This window comes from Alosa sapidissima, chromosome 23, assembly GCF_018492685.1.
Source record: "Alosa sapidissima isolate fAloSap1 chromosome 23, fAloSap1.pri, whole genome shotgun sequence".
NCBI lineage: Eukaryota > Metazoa > Chordata > Actinopteri > Clupeiformes > Clupeidae > Alosa > Alosa sapidissima.
In genome coordinates, this window is record NC_055979.1 from 15,971,152 (window position 1) to 15,989,522 (window position 18,371).

Sequence of the window (18,371 nt, forward strand, 5' to 3'; positions counted from 1 at the left end):
ACTGAACTGTAGCTTATTTGACACAAATATATCGGTTGTGGCATCCCAACTAACCTCTAGCATAGCATAAGGTTGGCTTTCATCATATCACACGACATGTCTTTACCATGTGACACGTCACCTGGAGGTCCTGGACCACTGCAGGGGCTATTAGAAATGTATGCGAGCCATCAAATTTGCTACTGCCGGTATACCAGGACCCGCCCAAGAATCCCCACCTTTAAGCGAAATGAAGTGCGCCTCCCCCTTCCTACCGCTCACATGTTCACTGACTAGGGTTCGTGTCTGCAGTTTTAAAAGGCAAGACTGCTGTCAGCCGAGGACGAGAGCGCTGAGAGAGACGGCTGGAAGTAGTTGAAGGAGGAGGAGACCGGGTGCCTATTACCGCTCATTGATTTCAGGAGTTTTCTGTCGTCATTGACGTGTGGCTGATTTGGAAACGCGTTGAGGCTTATATTTTTTAATTTACTTGAGCACCATTTTTTAGAAATTCGTGTGAAAGGAGAACAAATACCAGCACTTCTCCAAAGACAAAAATATTTTAGTTTGACACCGGGGAAAGGGGAAAATTCAATCCAACGACCAAAGATACCATTGCACAATTGCAGACTTGATTCCAAAGACATGAATTCCGTCCCTCAATGACCGGACGCTGAGCGATCACCCACAACACCACATCTCAGATTTATAGTTCTCGTGGAGTACTTCTGTTTTTTTTTTTTTTTTTCGTTTGACTCCATAAATATGTTTTTTAGTTTTTGCACTTTGGTGACATTTGTGTTGGGACTGACCCGGTGTCAGGGCTCCTACGTGCCCTGCGAACCGTGCGACCAGAAAGCGCTCTCCATGTGCCCACCGGTGCCCGTCGGTTGTCAGCTGGTGAAGGAGCCGGGTTGCGGCTGCTGCTTGACCTGTGCGCTGTCCGAGGGTCAGCCGTGCGGGGTCTATACTGGCCCGTGCAGTCAAGGGCTCCGTTGCTTGCCGCGGAGCGGCGAGGAAAAGCCTCTTCACGCACTCCTCCATGGCAAAGGCGTGTGCATGAACGAGAAAGTATACAAACCGCTTCATCCTGCAAAGGGTAAGTGCAAGGTGTGACTCTGGGGTGTTGGGGGGGGGGGGGGGGGAATCCTAATGCTGGTCTCGCTTGTGCAGCTACACGCACAAAGGAAATGTACGTTGCCACTGAGATTATTTTTGTCCTCTGTTTCCATGCAAATCAGGTCTACCCTTTATTCTAAGGTACCACAAGGGGACATTGGGTCATTATTCCCATTTATGTAATCTTGTAAAAATTCAAACAATGCCCTAAGGATATTTGACGAAATGTGATCATCATTATATTCGTTATTCAAATTCTATTATTTGAATAACTATTTTCATGGCCCCTAAGGATTAGGGTTTTCTAAATAGCCATACAACACATTCAAATTATGGACACATGGTCAGTTGTCTTTAATAACATGCACAGAGTTTTATCAGATCATCAATCGACAACTTCATTCATGCTCCCCATTCATGTCCAGCTGTGGTGCTGGTCCCATGTGAGCACATTCTAGTAGTCCTGTCCTCCTGAGGCAGGTCTCTGTTTGCCGGCTGTGCAAGGTGAAAATCAAGAGGGGTAGGGGTGGTGGTGGGGGGGGGGGGGGGGGGGTGCTTAAAGTGATGTTTGTGTTGTTAAAACGCCTCTCCCCCTGGAGGCTTCATCTGGGCTCAAAATGGCATGATGATTACAGTTATTGGACTTCAGAGGCGTCATTATCCCGCAGAAGAATAGCCCTGTGACCGCGGTGACCCGAGCTGTGTCAGAGGAGCCCCGTGAGGGGGCACAGGTCTCCATTACTATCCTAGAGGAATTTGGCTCCCTTTGTTTATCTTCACACTGTGTCTTACAGCTGAACTAGAGAATGAGCGAGAGAGAGAGAGAGAGAAAGAAAGAAAGAAAGAGAGAGAGAGAGAGAGAGAGATGGTGTGGGTTGACAGTTGTTCTGCAGTGATTCAGCAGAATGCCGTTGGAGCTTGGAGCTTTTGCGCGACATGCCGTCTGTCAGGCTGCAGAAGGATTTAGAGTAGCAGCTCTCATTTCCTGTGGCCTGCCCAAGTACATACCCAACCACCACTTACCAGCTGGAGCAAGGGCAGAGTGACAGAGAGAGAGAGAGTGTGTGTGTGTGTGTGTGTGTGTGTGAGACTATTCTGCGAGTGAGAGAGAGAGAGCATGAAAATGAAAAGCATGCACCACAGCTAAAGTTGGATGTGAAAAGGGGAGAGAGAAGGAGAAAGAAAAGAGAGAGAGGAAAGTGTGCACCAATCACAGCGACAGAGATGAAGAGAGTGAGAGCAAGAGATAGGAGCTAGGGAGCAAGGGCAGAGTGACAGAGAGAGAGTGTGTGTGTGTGTGAGACTATTCTGCGAGTGAGAGTGAGTGAGAGAGAGAGAGAGAGCAAGAGAATTGTCAAGGGAGAACAAGTTGGAGTGAGACACTTAAAGGAGATCAAGGTCAGGTGTCGGGCCGCTCTCCAAGGACAGCAGGGCCGAGACCAGATTAGCATGAATTCTCCGAACAGGACCTCCAGATTAGGAGCCAGAGGGGCCCGCCTCGCTGATGACATCCTTCAGGATGCGGAGAGGAGATGCAGTTAACTAGCGCCAGCTCCATGATGCCCATGATGGCAAATTTAGAAGAGACGCAAACGTGGTTGATCATCACGCTCGGTGCTCTGTTACTGAAAAAGAAAAGGGGCAAAAATTGGATGAGTCGAAGGGTGTTGGGGCGAGGAAAAGCTTGGGGGTGGGTGGTGTGTGTGTGTGTGTGTGGGGGGGGGGGTGGTTGGTTCGTGACACCACCACTACCAAGGCTTGGGAGATTTGCTCATCTGCTGTGACCCTGATTCGCTGGGTGCTTAGCTACGCAATGCGTCACGTCACGGTGGAGTCTGGGGGGGTAGAAGGGTATTTGCTCGGCTCTGTTACAATACTTGAACCACCCCACACACACACATACAAACACACACACACACACACACATACAAACACACACACACACACACACACACACACACACACACACGCATAAACACACACAGGCATACACCCACACACACACACACACACACACACACAGAGGCTCAGTTTTGGTGGTTAAGAAGCGGGACATGTGAGATCTTGCACCTTTCTGCTCCCCCCATGCCTGCATGTATGAGAGTGAATGGGGTCACTTGCATTGTAAGCTGAGAGAGTCAAATGTTTAGAAAAAGACAAAGCATGCATGCAATGACATACTGTTTCACCATAGCCAAATCATCCAACACAGGACATTTATTTGGACATATTCTCATATGTTAATCTTGCTATTCTTAATGGGTTTTTTTTCTTTTCTTAATCGATTCTGTGATTTGGGGAAGAACTGCTGCATTACGGTATTAAAACACCCGGTGCCATGACTACTTGGCTCATTTGAATGACGTTTCTGGGGCAAATTTATGTTTCTCTCCACATGTTCCTGCAGAAAGCACAAAAGCAATGAAATATGCATGCAGCCTCTCTCTCTCTCTCTCTCTCTCTCTCTCTCTCTCTCTCTCTCTCTCTCTCTCTCTCTCTCTCTCTCTCTCTCTCTCTCTCACTGCAAGGCTTCGGTGATTCTCCTAATAAAGTTTTACAAGAAGTCGTTCAGCATGCATTTGTCACCCACACCTGGGAGGGAGGAAGGGTGCGCAGCAGCTGCAGAATCACACACGGGCACACACACACACACACACACACACACACACACACATAAAAATACACATGCACTTAGACACACACACACACACACACACATATGCACGCTGCCTATACTGTTACACACAAATACATACACACACACATACACATGCACACACTTTCTCTCTTTCTTTCTTTTCTTTCTTTTTCTCTCTCTCTCTCTCTCTCACACACACACACACACACACACACACACACACACACACACACACACACACACACACACACACACACACACACAAACAAACAAACAGAAAAATGTGTGGGAGACTGGGATGAGCTGAATCTGTCTGTTTTAAGAGTCAGGGGTGTGCAGAGAAACTGAGAATGTCCACCCTAAAGGTCTTCTACTTTTGTGTGGTCAGAAAAATAAGAATGTGGTCATTTCTTATTACCGTATAGTATTCCCCCATGCTCACTCTCTGAATGCCTTTGCATATGTTACCTTCTCCGTCTTGCGCAGTTACAGCTAACCGCTTTAATTGGAGATTTTTTTTTACTAATTATTGCAAGATGGTTGGGGCAAGTGCACACAATGCGAGTTTAATCTATTCTGTTTCACATTAGACCCAAAAAGCAGAGATGATGGCATGCCCCACATCTCGAATGCTGAACACAGCCGTGGAAAATCTGGCTTGTAAGATTTATAAGTATTTAAAATTCAATAAAACTGGACATGGCCAATGAATGACTGAGGCCTGCCTGAACTTCAATAAGTTGATGCAGTATTCCTGCGGAATTCTCACAGCTGTGCTGTGACCCTTGGATGCAGCATGGAAGGATGTCAAAATCCAGCTGCCTCGCTCCATGTTGGAGATGGACGGGATCTGGGAAAACGGAGGAGTTTCTAGGGCAGTAGCCTAAAGCTCTCGGAACACATATTACATGTACTGTAAAAGCTGGACCCAGCCAGCCACACACCAAAACTGCCCCCCCCTCCTTTTTTTATTGTTTGTAGTCGTGCTGAACAATTGTAGTTGTCTTGGAAACCTGCAGAGGGTGTCACTACAGCTGTCACATGACTCCTGCAACCCCCCCCCCCAAAACCACCACCGTAGCACCCTCCCTTTTCATCAGGAACTGCTGTTGTGAGGGCAAGAGAAGGAGAACGAGAGGAGAGGAGAGAAGAGAGCTTTACCTTCTTTGTGGGGAAGAGTGAGGGTTGGGCAAGGAGGAGGAGGAGGAGGAGGAGGAGGAGGGCGGTGGGGGGGGCACGTGACCATACCCCTCCTTGGCTTGGTGCCAGAGCACTGGCTCAGTTTCAGAGAGTCAGTGTCAGACTCACTAAGCCTCCTTTACAAGTGAGAGAGTCGGAAAAACTGAGCGCTCGGCCCTGCCAGAGAGAGAGAGAGAGAGAGAGAGAGAGAGAGAGAGAGAGAGAAAGAAAGATGGGGGAGAGAACTTGATTCCAAAAGAGGAAAGAAGAGCCCTATTGTCGCAAATGAGGAGATACTGGCCTTTTTAAGTCTGTGGCTGAAAGGCAATATGGAGGAATGCAGGAATGAAGATATGAGAGTGGGATTGAAAAGACGGAGAGATTCCACGAAAAAAGAAAAGAAAGAAAGAAAAGGCAACAAAACATATTACTCTTCTCGTCATGTGTGAGCGTGACGGCTTGGCTTTGGCAAGTCAGCACTACACTCTACGCTGGAAGGGAAAAAGAGAGTGACTCTGTGACGGAGGGAGAAAGAGTGAGGGAAAGGCAGGAGGGAAGGAGAGAGGGAGGGAGGGAGGGAGAGGGAAAGGGAGGGAGGGGAAATCAATCCCAAGAATAAAACGACTCATCCTCGTCTGTTAGTGTAATCTGCTGCTCACCATGTTTATCCAGCTGTGATGGATGGCAACTGTTCCAGGAGGCCTTTCCACCCCCCACCCCCTCTTCTCCTCTTTTAATATCTCCTTTTTGTCCTCTCACACACTCCCTCTCAAAATGCCAAGGAGAGTCCAGAGAGTCCAGCATTCACGACTGGCTTTCTCCTCTCATCGGGTCATCTGGTCCTATAACAACAAATTATTATCCCCTATAGATATAGATAGAATGGTTGGACGTAAAGAATATTGTCATGGCCATGGTCATACGAAAGTCATAAGATTTATGATTTTGAGATTACTTATCACATTTATTTATTTGTATGTTTTCTACTATTAAGGAGAATGAAGAAAAAATAAAATAATGGTGGGACGGGTGGAAATACCAGACGTGCATCAGAACTAGATGCTTATTTAATATGTTTTCTTTTGCCTTTTTCTCAGAGCGGGAGTCTCAGGAAGAAGCCCGTGTTACCGAGGTAACAGAGACGCTGCTTCCGCAAGCCAAAGTGCCACTGTTTCCACGGGACCACATCAACAGCAAGAAGGCCGTGGCCATGCGCAAGGACCGCAAGAGGCAGCAGGCCAAATTGCGCACCGTGATCTATGTAGACCACCCACCGCTCGCCTTAGACAAACACCAACCAGAATTTGTAAGTTCGACAGCTACGAAAACAACCAGCCGACTTCTGAAGCCCCATTACCAACACACTAACTAGCTCGCTAAATAATTATCGGAATATGGATTGGCCAGGATTGTAAAACAAATGGAAAGAAAAGCATTTGAGCAATTTCTTTTAGATTGCTATTGCATGTAATTAAAACCTAAAAAGGCCAAAATTGTTCTTTTGGCAGACATGATAAAAAGGGAAAACTCCAGTAAAAAAAACAAAAAACACAAAATTGTAAGAATATTTAAAACCTTGAAAATAAAGTCAACATTCACTTTTGTAATTGGCCAGTGAAAAAGCCCATGGCCTATTGATTTTGACCTCATTGTTTAGCCTTGTAAATATGTATTGCGTGTCCACAGGGTCCTTGCAGGAGAAAGCTAGACGGCATCATTCAGCGGATGAAGGACACGTCCAGAGTCATGGCGCTCTCTCTCTATCTGCCCAACTGTGACAAGAGGGGCTTCTTCAAACGCAAGCAGGTACAGTACACAGCCTACATTTTAAAACTACGGAGGATCAGGGAGGGGTTAGAGTTGGCAGGTGCAACAGTGCCGAAGGAGGATAAAGACAAAGGCTTATCTTGACTGTCTCGCATGGCTGGTGTAGCCTAAATTGTTCAGGAATGAAAATAACTTTGAGATTTTAGAATTACTGAGACTTCTGTGTGAAACCTGGGACTTCTCTGTCTGGTAATACTGACAATTATCTACCTTGTAGCATCTTTTAGACCTGTTTGCCTGCTTGCTTTTCATGACCCTTCTAGGGATATTGTCCTTGTGGTTATATATATATAAACAGAGATTATTATCCTATTTAGATAAACTGTACATATCTTGGACATAATGTTTTCATATCACAGGGCCCTAATTTCAATGATGGGCAGTCCAAAGCCTTTACTCTAATATGAGCTAACAGCCAAGCTACACCGGGTACACAATTGAGGCGTTCTGTTTGTGGAGTGTAGAATAGTCATAGAAGACTGGTCCAATTTTTGATTTTTTTTCCAATGTATGCACTGCTGTTGCCTCAAACACTCCGTGCCTGCTGTAGCCTGCTTGTAACGTAATAACTTGACAGTCAATTTGCTTGTTTAACACCATGGGCAAGATATCAAAGCACGCACATGCCACACGATAGCTATATTTCATCCATTAGAACTTTTCTTGTTGACACACTTTGGACTTTACCCTCATTTAAATCAGGGTCCATGGTCTTAAAGAATCACTCTGTTGTCGTAATTGTGTTTTTTTGTGTGGGATTGTGTTTGGGCAATGGTTGGTTGTTTGTCTTCCTTTACTCTGTTTTAATAAGGATGTACTCTTGTGTGATAGACGAGTTTGAACACTAGTGTGCCTTTTACAAAAGTAAGGCTTCTGGTCGTTGCTATGCGTTCAAAGCTGAAATGCCAGCCTGATTACCTGGTTTTTATTTTATATCAAAGTGGTAAATCTGGGCCCTTTTCCCTCTCTCCTTACTGCACCACAGTGTAAGCCATCCCGTGGCCGCAAACGGGGCATCTGTTGGTGTGTGGACAAGTATGGCGTGCAGATGCCAGGGACGGACTACAGCGGAGGGGACATTCAGTGCCGAGACCTGGAGAGCAGCAGCAGCAACAACAACGAGTGAGGCAGTTTTGGGGGGGACTTCCTGTCACATGACCCCCAAGATGGCAACACAACCACCAATCATGGCTCATCATTAACATGCAGAAGCCTTTTTTAAGAATATTAGACCGACTGGCCAGAATTTGATTGTCTGCTTAGAGTTTCTTTTTTTTTTTGTGTTCAGTCCTGAGAATATATTAACACACAGTAATTTTGCTGTGTTTTGAACATGCCTATTCCAATGGTGAGACATATTTAAGGCCACCTAAATCATGTCCACCACCAGCCACACTGAATATTGGTGCCAGAAGTGAGCAGAATTGTTTTATTGGCCTGATTTTGAGTGACTTTTATGTATGTCTTTGTCTAAGCACTTAAACATGACTTTTTCCAGGTTCATTTCCTCCTACATTGTATCAGATTTGTTTAAATGTTCAGTTCAAGTACCCATTAAATAGTGAATCTCTATCAGATCTCTAACAGCAAAAAGCTTCTGGCAACCAATTGCCTTTGACAAGAAAAGGTTTAGTCAGTTGACTAGCCTTTGTAAGCTAGCTTTTGTAAAATGCTACAGCTTCAGCTTTAAAAACGTACTGTTTTGTATTTGATGTTATTGACTATGGAAGCTACAGTATATCAGACCACTATCTTTGGAGTATCAGCTCTTGAGTACTGCCAGACACTTTGGGAAATAGTTCTCTTTTATCTTCCCATTTGATTTCTTCCTGGTTGAACTATAGACTCTTTGCTTGATCATTTGTAGCGAAAACTTCTTAGGGCTCTTAATTCAACGAATACTGGTGCTTTCAAAAATCACAATATGATCCTGAACCTGTAAGCTTTGACTTGTGCAAATACAGACAAAAACCCCTCTCCCCTTCCACCCTATGTTGAACTGAAGAGGGCCTATCATTTGAATACAAGATGGCTGGCTTTTACCCACACTCTGGCTTCCTATGTAAATCTCAGTGCCTTTTTTCCATGACATGAGATATTTCAATACTGATTTACATTTGAGCTGCAGATGTAGACCTACTCACTGAACATCATCACACCCGGCTACTGGGAAAGAGTTCTTGGTAGTGTTATTAAGGTCCCATATTCCTTTAGTTCACAGGACAAACTAATGGCAAGATCATGTTTTCTTGATGCTTTAGATATGACAGCGGCCAAGAGGGGTTTTTTGCGCTTTGAAACTTGGTTCCTCGGGTCAAATGGCTATATGCAAACGCTGATGCTGTTATTTATGGCTCCAAATATCATGCATAGTAGGGAATGCATAAGGTGGCCTTGGGTGTTAATGACTTCCCTTGAATAATGAAGACTGTGTGGTAGCAAGCAAACAATCGCAGTTGCCATCAAACCCCAGCAGTCATAACCTTATTGGTAACCTCATTACAAAGAGTACTCTCACAACACACAGTCATACTGCTTGGGAATCCCTCCAAAGCTCTCTCTGCTGACGCTGAATCATGTTGGTGAAACCGACGACTCCACTTTATGTGAAGGAAGTGTGGACACACCTCAGTCTTTGAGGTATTGTCATGTCAAAATGGCAGCCGTTCTCTGGTGGTGGTAATGGTGCTTTTGTGGCCCGTAGTTAATCTTGACCATTTCCACTGGTAAATAAGCAGTAGCCTACAATAGTTTGGATAAGCAGCTAATGGCTCAAGTTTCTTCCAAGAAGTCCGTAGAGTACCTTCCTAGTATTGGTATTTGTTCTCTTAGAATTTCTTCTGAGCCTTCACCTTAACCAACTTGCAGTACAGATTTTGCACATGTTTTTATCAGTAGCTGTGTTCTCTGGGCACTGACCCTGTGACCTTGGTATTGGTCACACCATGCTAAGATAACAAATAAGCAGTTTAAACCAGAGACTCATGGCTCATAAAGGGGTTTGTTGACTCAGGCAGTGCCCCCCACCCCCATACACACACACACACACTGACCCCCACTCCCCTGGTCAGTTGGGCTGCAATAATTCACCACTCCCACTCATCAACCCACATTTGCTAGCGCTTAGTTACAGAGCTATTCTGGACCGCAGCGGTGGTAGACGCCATGCAAACGATGCAAATTCGGCAGGTGAGAGAGATGGGGAGAGGAGGAAGCGCATAAAGGAACGTGACCCGTTCATCTGACACCTCAATCAACAAATCTAAGTTAAAATGACAAATGGCATCTTGGAAAGAGAGCGAGCCAACACTGCCAGCTAAGGACTGGGACTTAGCCAATGTCCCCCGGTCCCTTTATTTTTGGTATGGTCAGTGGGAGGGAAGCGTATGATCCAGACACGAGTAATGTCACATTTGCCAAATTCACCTAGTCGATTGAGAGGAGAGGATCAGAGGAGCGAGATGGTACCTAGTCTCATGGCCCGATATGTTTCAGTCTCACCACTGTTTATGTAGCAAGTTATTAGGGATTATGGTTTATGACACAAATGATGTTTTATATGAGAAGTAGAAAATTGGATGAACAGTTCCCATGTGAAAATAGAACTTTATATGTCTTTCACTCCTCATGTGTTCATTTGCAAAGATGAAAGTCTTTTCCTGGCCTGCAGTGGGAAGGAAAGAATGTTTCAGCCACCCCACTTCATCTACCCATTTTCTGAAAGAAAAAAAAATAATCATGCACAAGTCTTCCTGTTAAAAAAGGACAAAAATGATATCGCCAATATCACTGTGTAATATTTATTCACCTTGTAATTTATGTACTCTATCTTTGTCTTTTTTTGTAATGACAAAGCATTTATTTAAATAAAATGATGTATTCATTTATGAAGAGGTATTTCAATTTACTTCCTGAAGTTTCATGATTAGTGGGGATGGTCTGTTGGGGGGGGGGGGGGGGTACTTCTAGCTGCTAACAGCTGCTACGACATATCTTTAGTTGTGTTCCTTGACATTATTGACAATAGCCAGTTGCTGGTCACCTGGGAGTCCAGACTAGATCCTGGGCCTATTCTTTCCTACCTCTCCAAGGAGCCTGGCAGAGGAACTGGCAATAAAAACCTCTACATCCTACCTCAGCTAGACACACACATTTGGAGCTATGCTTTCTTTTGCTCACCCACCTTCAGAACATATATTCATCAGACTACGGTACACAATTTGCATTGTAGTTTACATATTCCTTGACTAAAACACCATAGGCACACAATAGGCTAAACGATTCTTGTTCCGTTTGTATTTGTAAGGTCTAACCAGGCGAGAAAACCTTGACATTGAGCCAACAATATACGCATACACACAAACAGGAGAGGGAATCCCAATGAGGACATGGATGCAAAACTGGTTTAATATGTGTTTAATATAATACTGTAAGACATGACTGGAGAGTACTTTGTAATGTATGCATCTTGTACACTGAAGATACAATGGAGCTTCAACAGAACCACAGAGTATTATGGAAGGTTGAGAACATATAGCTACAGCAAGAGCTGCTAAACAAAAAATAAAAACATTCTGAGGAAGAATTTGTCTGAAACACAAGAAAGCTTATTCCAGAGAGGAGTAGCCTACCAGTCAAAAGTACAGAGTTATAAGGATCATTTTGTCTATAACTGGGGAACAGAGACACCTTAACACAAATTATATTAAGTTTGATGGGAGCCGCCTCAAATTGCCATGTCTGTTGTAAACATGTCAGTGTGTAATAAATGATTTACAAGGAGGCTGAGTGCTAATTATGAAGAGAGTAGAAGGTACTGGTCATACCTACATGTTCTCTTAATCCAAATTATTTAACCCAAATCAGCAAACATAAACATAGTGTGCAGACCATTTGGAATCAGCACCTGTGGTTGTCATGTTGGTCAGAGCACTATTCTACTGTGAACCCTGACCACTTTGTCAAAAATGACCACCAGGTGGCAGAAAGCACCACTGCAGACAGTAACATCTTGCATGAAACAGACATTTTGTCAGTATTTTTTTTAACACATACTTTGCGTAGTCAAATAACAATTATATTTCAAAGCACCTTCAGGTTGTGAGTGGTAAACCATATTTCCAGTCAGGAATGGATTACAGTTTTAACATAAAACTATGACATTGTTAATGTGTTAAAAAAGTGAGGTCTCTCTATGTTAGAGAGGGTTACCAGGGATCTAGTGTTAGACATATTGCATGTTAGTCCTTTAACTCAAAATCATTTTGGGAGCCCCAAGGAGTCTTTGTAGCTTACAATCTCTGTTAAAAATGGCTTTTTATATCAAACAATGTCTAAAGAACTGAAAACATTGCCAACTGAACAAGATCTTCTGTGCTGAGCAACAACACATATTCAGCTAACTCACTCTATATTTAGTAAGATACAACAAACAAACAGACTCTAATTACCCAAAACACTATGCTCAGCTCATTGGCATAGACGATGGCATACTGGATTTGTTGTATGGTGTACTAAAAGATCTACAGCCTTCTAAGTGTCTAAAGATGCCTAGTTTGCCTGTATCCTACTTCTATTAAACACCACACACTAAGATACATATTTGGCAACAATCAGTTGAACACTTTAGATGAAAACAAAATGTCTACAGCCACTCACACAAATACATACAGCGTATCTTACAGCTCACTTTCCTGTAATGCTGCAACAATTAATCAATTATTATTAAAGGGACACCAGGCAACGTTTTCGTGTTAATTAATCATCTTCCTAAGTCGGTATATGGTTAAATGACTCATTACGGGGCGAATGAAGGCTCTCTCGCCTGCCCTTACTGCCTGTAGGAAGAATATCCCACTTGCAAGTTCGGTGTATCCTACCCGCCGACCGAAGCAGGATCAGTTTACAGCACAGAGGCAGGCTAACGAAACGCTAGAGATTGTTGCAAACGTGTGTATAATGGCCGAGCCGGCGAAGAAGTGCAGCGAAAACCTTTGACTGAAGACGCAAAGGAAAGGAAAAGAGCTTCAGACCGAGCGAGGGGGAGTTTCGTAGAGAAAAAGCATCAGGCTTGCCTGGTGTCCCTTTAAAGTTTTCGCCAACTATTTTGGTAATCCTTTAAATCAGTTTGAGTAATTTTTGGGTGGAAAAAAATCAAAATTCTCTGATTCCATCCTCGTAAACTTCAAATTATTTTCTGGTGTACTCGCGCTCTATGACAGTAAACTGAATATCTTTGGCGTGTGGACAAAACAAGGCGTTTGAGGACATTATCTTGAGCTTTGCGAAACACTGATTGACTTTTCTTTTTTTTTTTTTTTGCACCATAATTGAGAAAATAAACAACAGATGAATCGACCGGGACAATAATCGCTAGTTGCAGCCCTCCGTCCATGTTGACACACTGCCTCTACTGGGCCTGGCTGTGCCCTCCAGTTGGCTGTAAGGGGAGGGAGAGGGATGGGGGGGTACAGGGCACAGAATGCGCAATCGGGGGTTAATTCAAGGGTGCAGTCGGGGGGTTAATCTCTTGTCCTCCTAGGTACTGGCTGCAGTTGGGGTCGCCTCTGACCACTGGGGATTCTGGGATTGCAAGTCCAGTGTGAGGGTTAACACACCAGCACTCGCCTCTCTGTCCATTCACAGACATCTTGCACTGAGACATGACAGAAGGTAAGAACAGGAAGAATTGCCATTTTAAAATGAATGAATGAATGAATCTAAATCAACACAGAGCCTAAAGACCTTTTAAATGCTCTCCTAGTTTCATTTCTAGATTGCCACATTATCCCTGGAACACGTAAAACTCCATCATATCACACTGCAGCATCTTGCACTTTCCTTGTTTAGCACATTTAAAACCAACATAAGCTGTAGGCAGCCTACCACAGTGTTTTCCAGCCAAGGCAAATTGATTTATTATACAATGGCATATCACAACATGTGGAGCATTAGGACTGCTGTGGGGTACTATGGGGGTGTCAGTCTCGTCTCACCTGTTTGTGGTTGTACTGTCCCACTTTGTCACAGTTGGGAATGTGCAGGGCATAGAGGTCCTCCAGAGGACCCCGGTTGTCCCTGAAGGGCATCTTTGAGATGCGTTCCAGGACCTGGTCCAGTTTCGTTTGACACTGGGTCTGTACAAAACACACACACACACACACACACACACACACACATTCATCCAAAGCCACTTAACACAGCAATATAACCAGGGGGATGGTGTTCTTTACCAATCCAAGATGAGTGACAGAGTGGGGTTGTGCTAGGATACCTCCAATAACAGAATACCTCGTGTCAAATCAGAAATGAATCAATTGTATAATTGCAACTAACGGGGAGGCTACAACGGGCTCATAACGGAAACGTTCCGTTCACGTAGCGTCTGCTGCAACAATTAGCTTCAACTACTGTATCATCAATAGAACTGGTTACACCAGAAGTGTTAGCATTGCATACTGTACGTTCAGAAAAATTAGACCAGTCTTCTAAAAATGTTTTTACGCTACGCAGAAAGAGCGCTTCAGTTGCGGGTGCCTGTTGCCTGTGTAACTCTTGTATAAATACACTATGTGGCATATGTTTTACTTTTATGTGCTTATCAAGCCCATATGGCTTTGGTGATCCATAGGGACATAGAATCAAATGCAGAGACACAAAGAGATGATGTCCACCGAGCATCAGCAATCGATTAACATGTCTTCCTTAATGCAGCCTCCCAGTGCAGTGCAGGCTGTGTAATTTGAAGTATCCCCTTACATAAGCTTAATCCCCACCAGACTCGAGAAATGAGACACAGATCTTTGCAGTCGCACAGAGCAATGACCTAAGACAAGTAGCCGTGCCTGCTCCTTATTAGAAAATGTCTTCTTCAATACAAGCTTGTGTCAAATCCTCATGTATTGGAACGACCACAACACAGATTCTTATCTAAAATCTTGTAGCTAACTCCTTCCTTACATTCCTTCAAAATTATGTATTTCATTTATGTAGCCTTTTTTTTCTTAATATGAATGACTGGCTGGAGCTATTGACAGTAAGTGATCTGGCTGGGTTTTCCCTACGGAGACTAACACTAAAAACATACGCAAACACATCAAAACAGCTGTCAAGCCCTTCTGGAGGAGCGGTCGTTCTCGGCCCAAAACAAATTAAAAGAAAAAACAGCGTTAAGCCCAGAGGTCTTAGGTTCAGCAGCAGCGCTGCATCAGCTTGGCCGCATCAAGTACACTCCTCAATGCCATTTTCCGCACAAGAGCACTGCAGTAGGTCTGGTCGTCTTCCTCTCCCTGGCAGAGCCCTCCTGACACGAGTGTGAGAGAGGCTACAAAGGAGGATAAGGATGACTAGGAATGAGGAGAGTTTGACGTGATCCCTTTTAAGCACATAAACATAAACCATGTTGTGGATGTATGCATATACTATATGTACAAGTACAAGTTTGCATTATGCAAGTGTATCAGCTGTGTTCTCAGGCCATATTTATTGCATTATGCAAGTGTACCAGCACAGTTCTCAGGCCATATTCCCGACAAAAGACTGGCATCTGTGGTAGGCCTGGAGCCCACTCTTCTTCTGAGCCTGGTCCAGCGCTGGCCCAAATCTGGCCCACATTTGTCTGGTTGGTTGAACAGCTGGAAGTGTATTGCATAGTTGCTGGAGGGACATTGTATTCTAAGTGACAAACCAGATTAAGTTGTCTCTGTGTATGTGGTAAAATTCCAAGTAGAAGGGCCCACTGTTTTTTCCTTTTTGCAGGGAGAATGAAGCCATGGAGCACTTCTATTAGGAGATTTACCACTTTACCGTAACACAACATTAACTTAGGCTTTTCCCTAATTCAGGTTCTTGCAATGGCATCAGGCAGAAGGTATAGGGTGCTGTCCTTCCAAACCAACTGGGATTGCAGATCATTCATCCCTACTAGCATTAAACTGTTGAATAAGCCAGGAAGAGAAAATACTGCACTTTAGTACTACAACCCCAAATCAGAAAAAGTTGGGATGTTGTGTAAAATGCAAATGAAACAGAATGTGAGTCTTGTAAGCCCATATTTAGCAGCAAAAAGGACATAGACAACATATCAAATGTCTTTCAAAATTTTGACTATTTCATGGAAAATATATGATCATTTTGAATTTCATGCCAGCAACATGTTTCAAAAAAAGTTGGGTAACACTTTACTTGACAGTATCGACATAAGAATGACATGACACTGTCATGACAGGTGAACCAAAACCCTAACCCTAACCTTAACCCTAAACCTAACCCTATCTTGTTATTAAAAAAAAAAAAAAAAAAGACACTTAATGACAGAAGCGTCATGTCATAAACGTTTATGACTTGTTTATGACACGTTCATGACAGTGTCATGACACTCTTATGTTGATATTGTCAAGTAAAGTGTAACCAAAAGTTGAGACAGGGAATGTTTACCACTGTGCTGCTTCACCTTTTCATTTAACAAAATTCTGTAAATGTTTAGGAACTAAGAAGATTAGTTGCTAGAGTTTTGAGAATTCAATGTTGTCCCATTCCTGCCCATTATAGGATTTCAGTTGCTCAACAGTGGGTATTCTTAATCATGTTTTTCATCCATGATGCACCAGGTCTGGACTGCAGACAGGCCATTTTAGTACCTGGACTCTTACTCTGTGGAGAAATACTGTTTAAATATGCGCAGAATTCATTTTGCCATTGTTTTCCTGAAATAGGAAAACAATGCTATCCTCTTCTCTTTAGCCCAGATGAGTCCATGATTTCCAAAAATGATTGCAAATTTTTGATTGGTCTAACCACAGGACCTTTTTCCATGTTACCTCAGTCCGTTTAAACAAGCTCAGGCCCAGATAAGACGGTGGTATTTCTGTATCATGTCTAAAGACAATTTTGGCTGTTGCATGGTAAAGTTTACACTAGCATTTCTGAATTGAGTATCACACTGTGCACATAAACAATTGTTATCAGAGGTTTTCCTGAGCCCATACAATGATTTTCTTTACAGAAACAGGTCTGGTTTTAATGCAGTGCCATCTGTGGTCCAAAAGACCACGGCCAATCAATATTGTTTCTCAGCTCTATCCCTAGTTTGCAAAGATTTCTCTGGATTCTCTGAATATTTAAATGATATTACGTATTGTAGATGATGAACTCCCCAAATACTTCACAATTGGGGGGCACCATGGCGCAACAGGCTACAGCGCCCAAGTGCCCACGGGAACCTGCGGTCATATCCCGATCCCACCCCATCTCTCTCTCATTACCACTCACCTTCTTGTCAATCTTCACTGTCCTATCCAAATAAAAGGCAAAAAGCCCAAAACATACACTTAAAAAAAACATAATTATTTCATGTTAAGAAGCATTAAAATGACATTGTTTCATAATTTGTCCACACAGGTTTACACAGAGTGATGATTACCCCTACACCTTACCCTACTTCTAAGAGACTCTGCGTCTTGGGGATGCTCTTTTTCATACCCAATCATGTTGCCAGTTACCCTAATTAGTTGTGAAACATTCTTTTTGTTTTCTTTACCATTACACAACTTTTCCAGCATTTTGTCACCACTGTCCCAACATTTTTTGAAACGTGTTGCTGGTATCAAATTCAAAATGAATATATTTTCCATGAAACAGTCAAATTTATCATTTTCAACATTTGATAATGTCGTGGCAGATATTCAGACTCGGGCCAGAAATTAAGTCCAAACATCTTGCCTACAACGTAACAAAAATACACCATTATAAGTGCTGAAGTCAAAAACTTATCCCAAAAAGAAGGCGCAAAAGTCCGGCAGAGTTCCGTGCAAAAATTCCTTTAATGACTACATAGCCCAAAGCCTGAGTGGATCGCACGATCGCACTCCCGAACAATTGTTGAACACCAACATTTATACCCCTCCTTATATGCTGACACAACATTTGGCAACTTCGAACCCACAGGTGGGGTTATGAAAGGATCGTTGTTCGGTCTTATCTTCCAAGTCAGCACTATTGCTGCCAAGGGTACGAACTTTTCACCGTATAGCACAAGTTCAGAGGTTTACACAAAGTTCAGGGGTTTATACAGTGATCACAGGTCACACATCGTTCATGGGTTACATATCGTTCACTCGTTTTCTCTCATACTAGCTGTTTTTGAGTAGAGCCCGTCTCCGATGGCGTCCTTATCTCTACAGTTGCAAGGCCAAGCATGCTTTTTTCAAACAGGCTTCACCCATCCACAGTGAGACCCAAAGTGACAAAGAGAGACATAGGGATACAGAGCGCACGTAGGGGGAATTCTGGTAGAATAGCTTCAGTATGTTAATAGTATTAGTTAAACTTGTTATTTAAAATGTTATAAAAGTATGTTAGCTAGGAATAACTTGAGTGTATTACTTGATTATGATTGAGGTTATATGAATACATGCTTTACAGTTTCAAACTCGTTCTCTCATCATGATGTCTATAAACCATAGTGATAATTTTATACAACAATATGTTGTCTGTGTCCTTTTGGCTACTAAATATGAGTTTACGAGATTTGCAGATTATTACATTGTTTTTATTCGCATTTTACACAACGTTTGTATATTAAAATGTCATTGATGATACTGCACTTTACTATTCCATAATGTAGAGCTGC

At 43.2% G+C, this 18,371-nt stretch overlaps 2 protein-coding genes across 2 annotated transcripts in view; one reads left to right on the forward strand and one right to left on the reverse strand.

Moving 5' to 3' along the window:
* The first annotated feature begins 285 nt into the window (after nt 1-285).
* igfbp5a (insulin-like growth factor binding protein 5a) lies at nt 286-10,629 on the forward strand. Its single transcript, XM_042081065.1, has 4 exons — nt 286-1,078; nt 6,013-6,221; nt 6,602-6,721; nt 7,728-10,629. Exons 1-4 carry the CDS (start codon nt 745-747, stop codon nt 7,866-7,868), a joined length of 804 nt encoding a protein of 267 aa, XP_041936999.1. The 5' UTR covers nt 286-744; the 3' UTR covers nt 7,869-10,629.
* A 1,959-nt stretch (nt 10,630-12,588) lies between these two features.
* The window catches only part of igfbp2a (insulin-like growth factor binding protein 2a), an 18,211-nt gene continuing 12,428 nt past the window's right edge, over nt 12,589-18,371 (reverse strand). The window contains exons 3-4 of the mRNA XM_042079785.1: nt 13,738-13,878; nt 12,589-13,397 (exon numbers count right to left, since the gene is read on the reverse strand). Of these exons, the coding sequence (XP_041935719.1) occupies nt 13,239-13,397; nt 13,738-13,878 (300 nt within the window). The 3' untranslated portion in view covers nt 12,589-13,238. The remainder of the gene's footprint in view (nt 13,398-13,737; nt 13,879-18,371) is intronic.

What these genes read in the sequence shown, in the direction of transcription:
- igfbp5a (XM_042081065.1), top strand. Translation starts at nt 745, where the DNA reads ATGTTTTTTAGTTTTTGCACTTTGGTGACATTTGTGTTGGGACTGACC. An exon ending in ACCGCTTCATCCTGCAAAGG is followed by an intron (nt 1,079 to 6,012) that starts GTAAGTGCAAGG and finishes CCTTTTTCTCAG; the next exon opens with AGCGGGAGTCTCAGGAAGAA. An exon ending in GCTTCTTCAAACGCAAGCAG is followed by an intron (nt 6,722 to 7,727) that starts GTACAGTACACA and finishes ACTGCACCACAG; the next exon opens with TGTAAGCCATCCCGTGGCCG.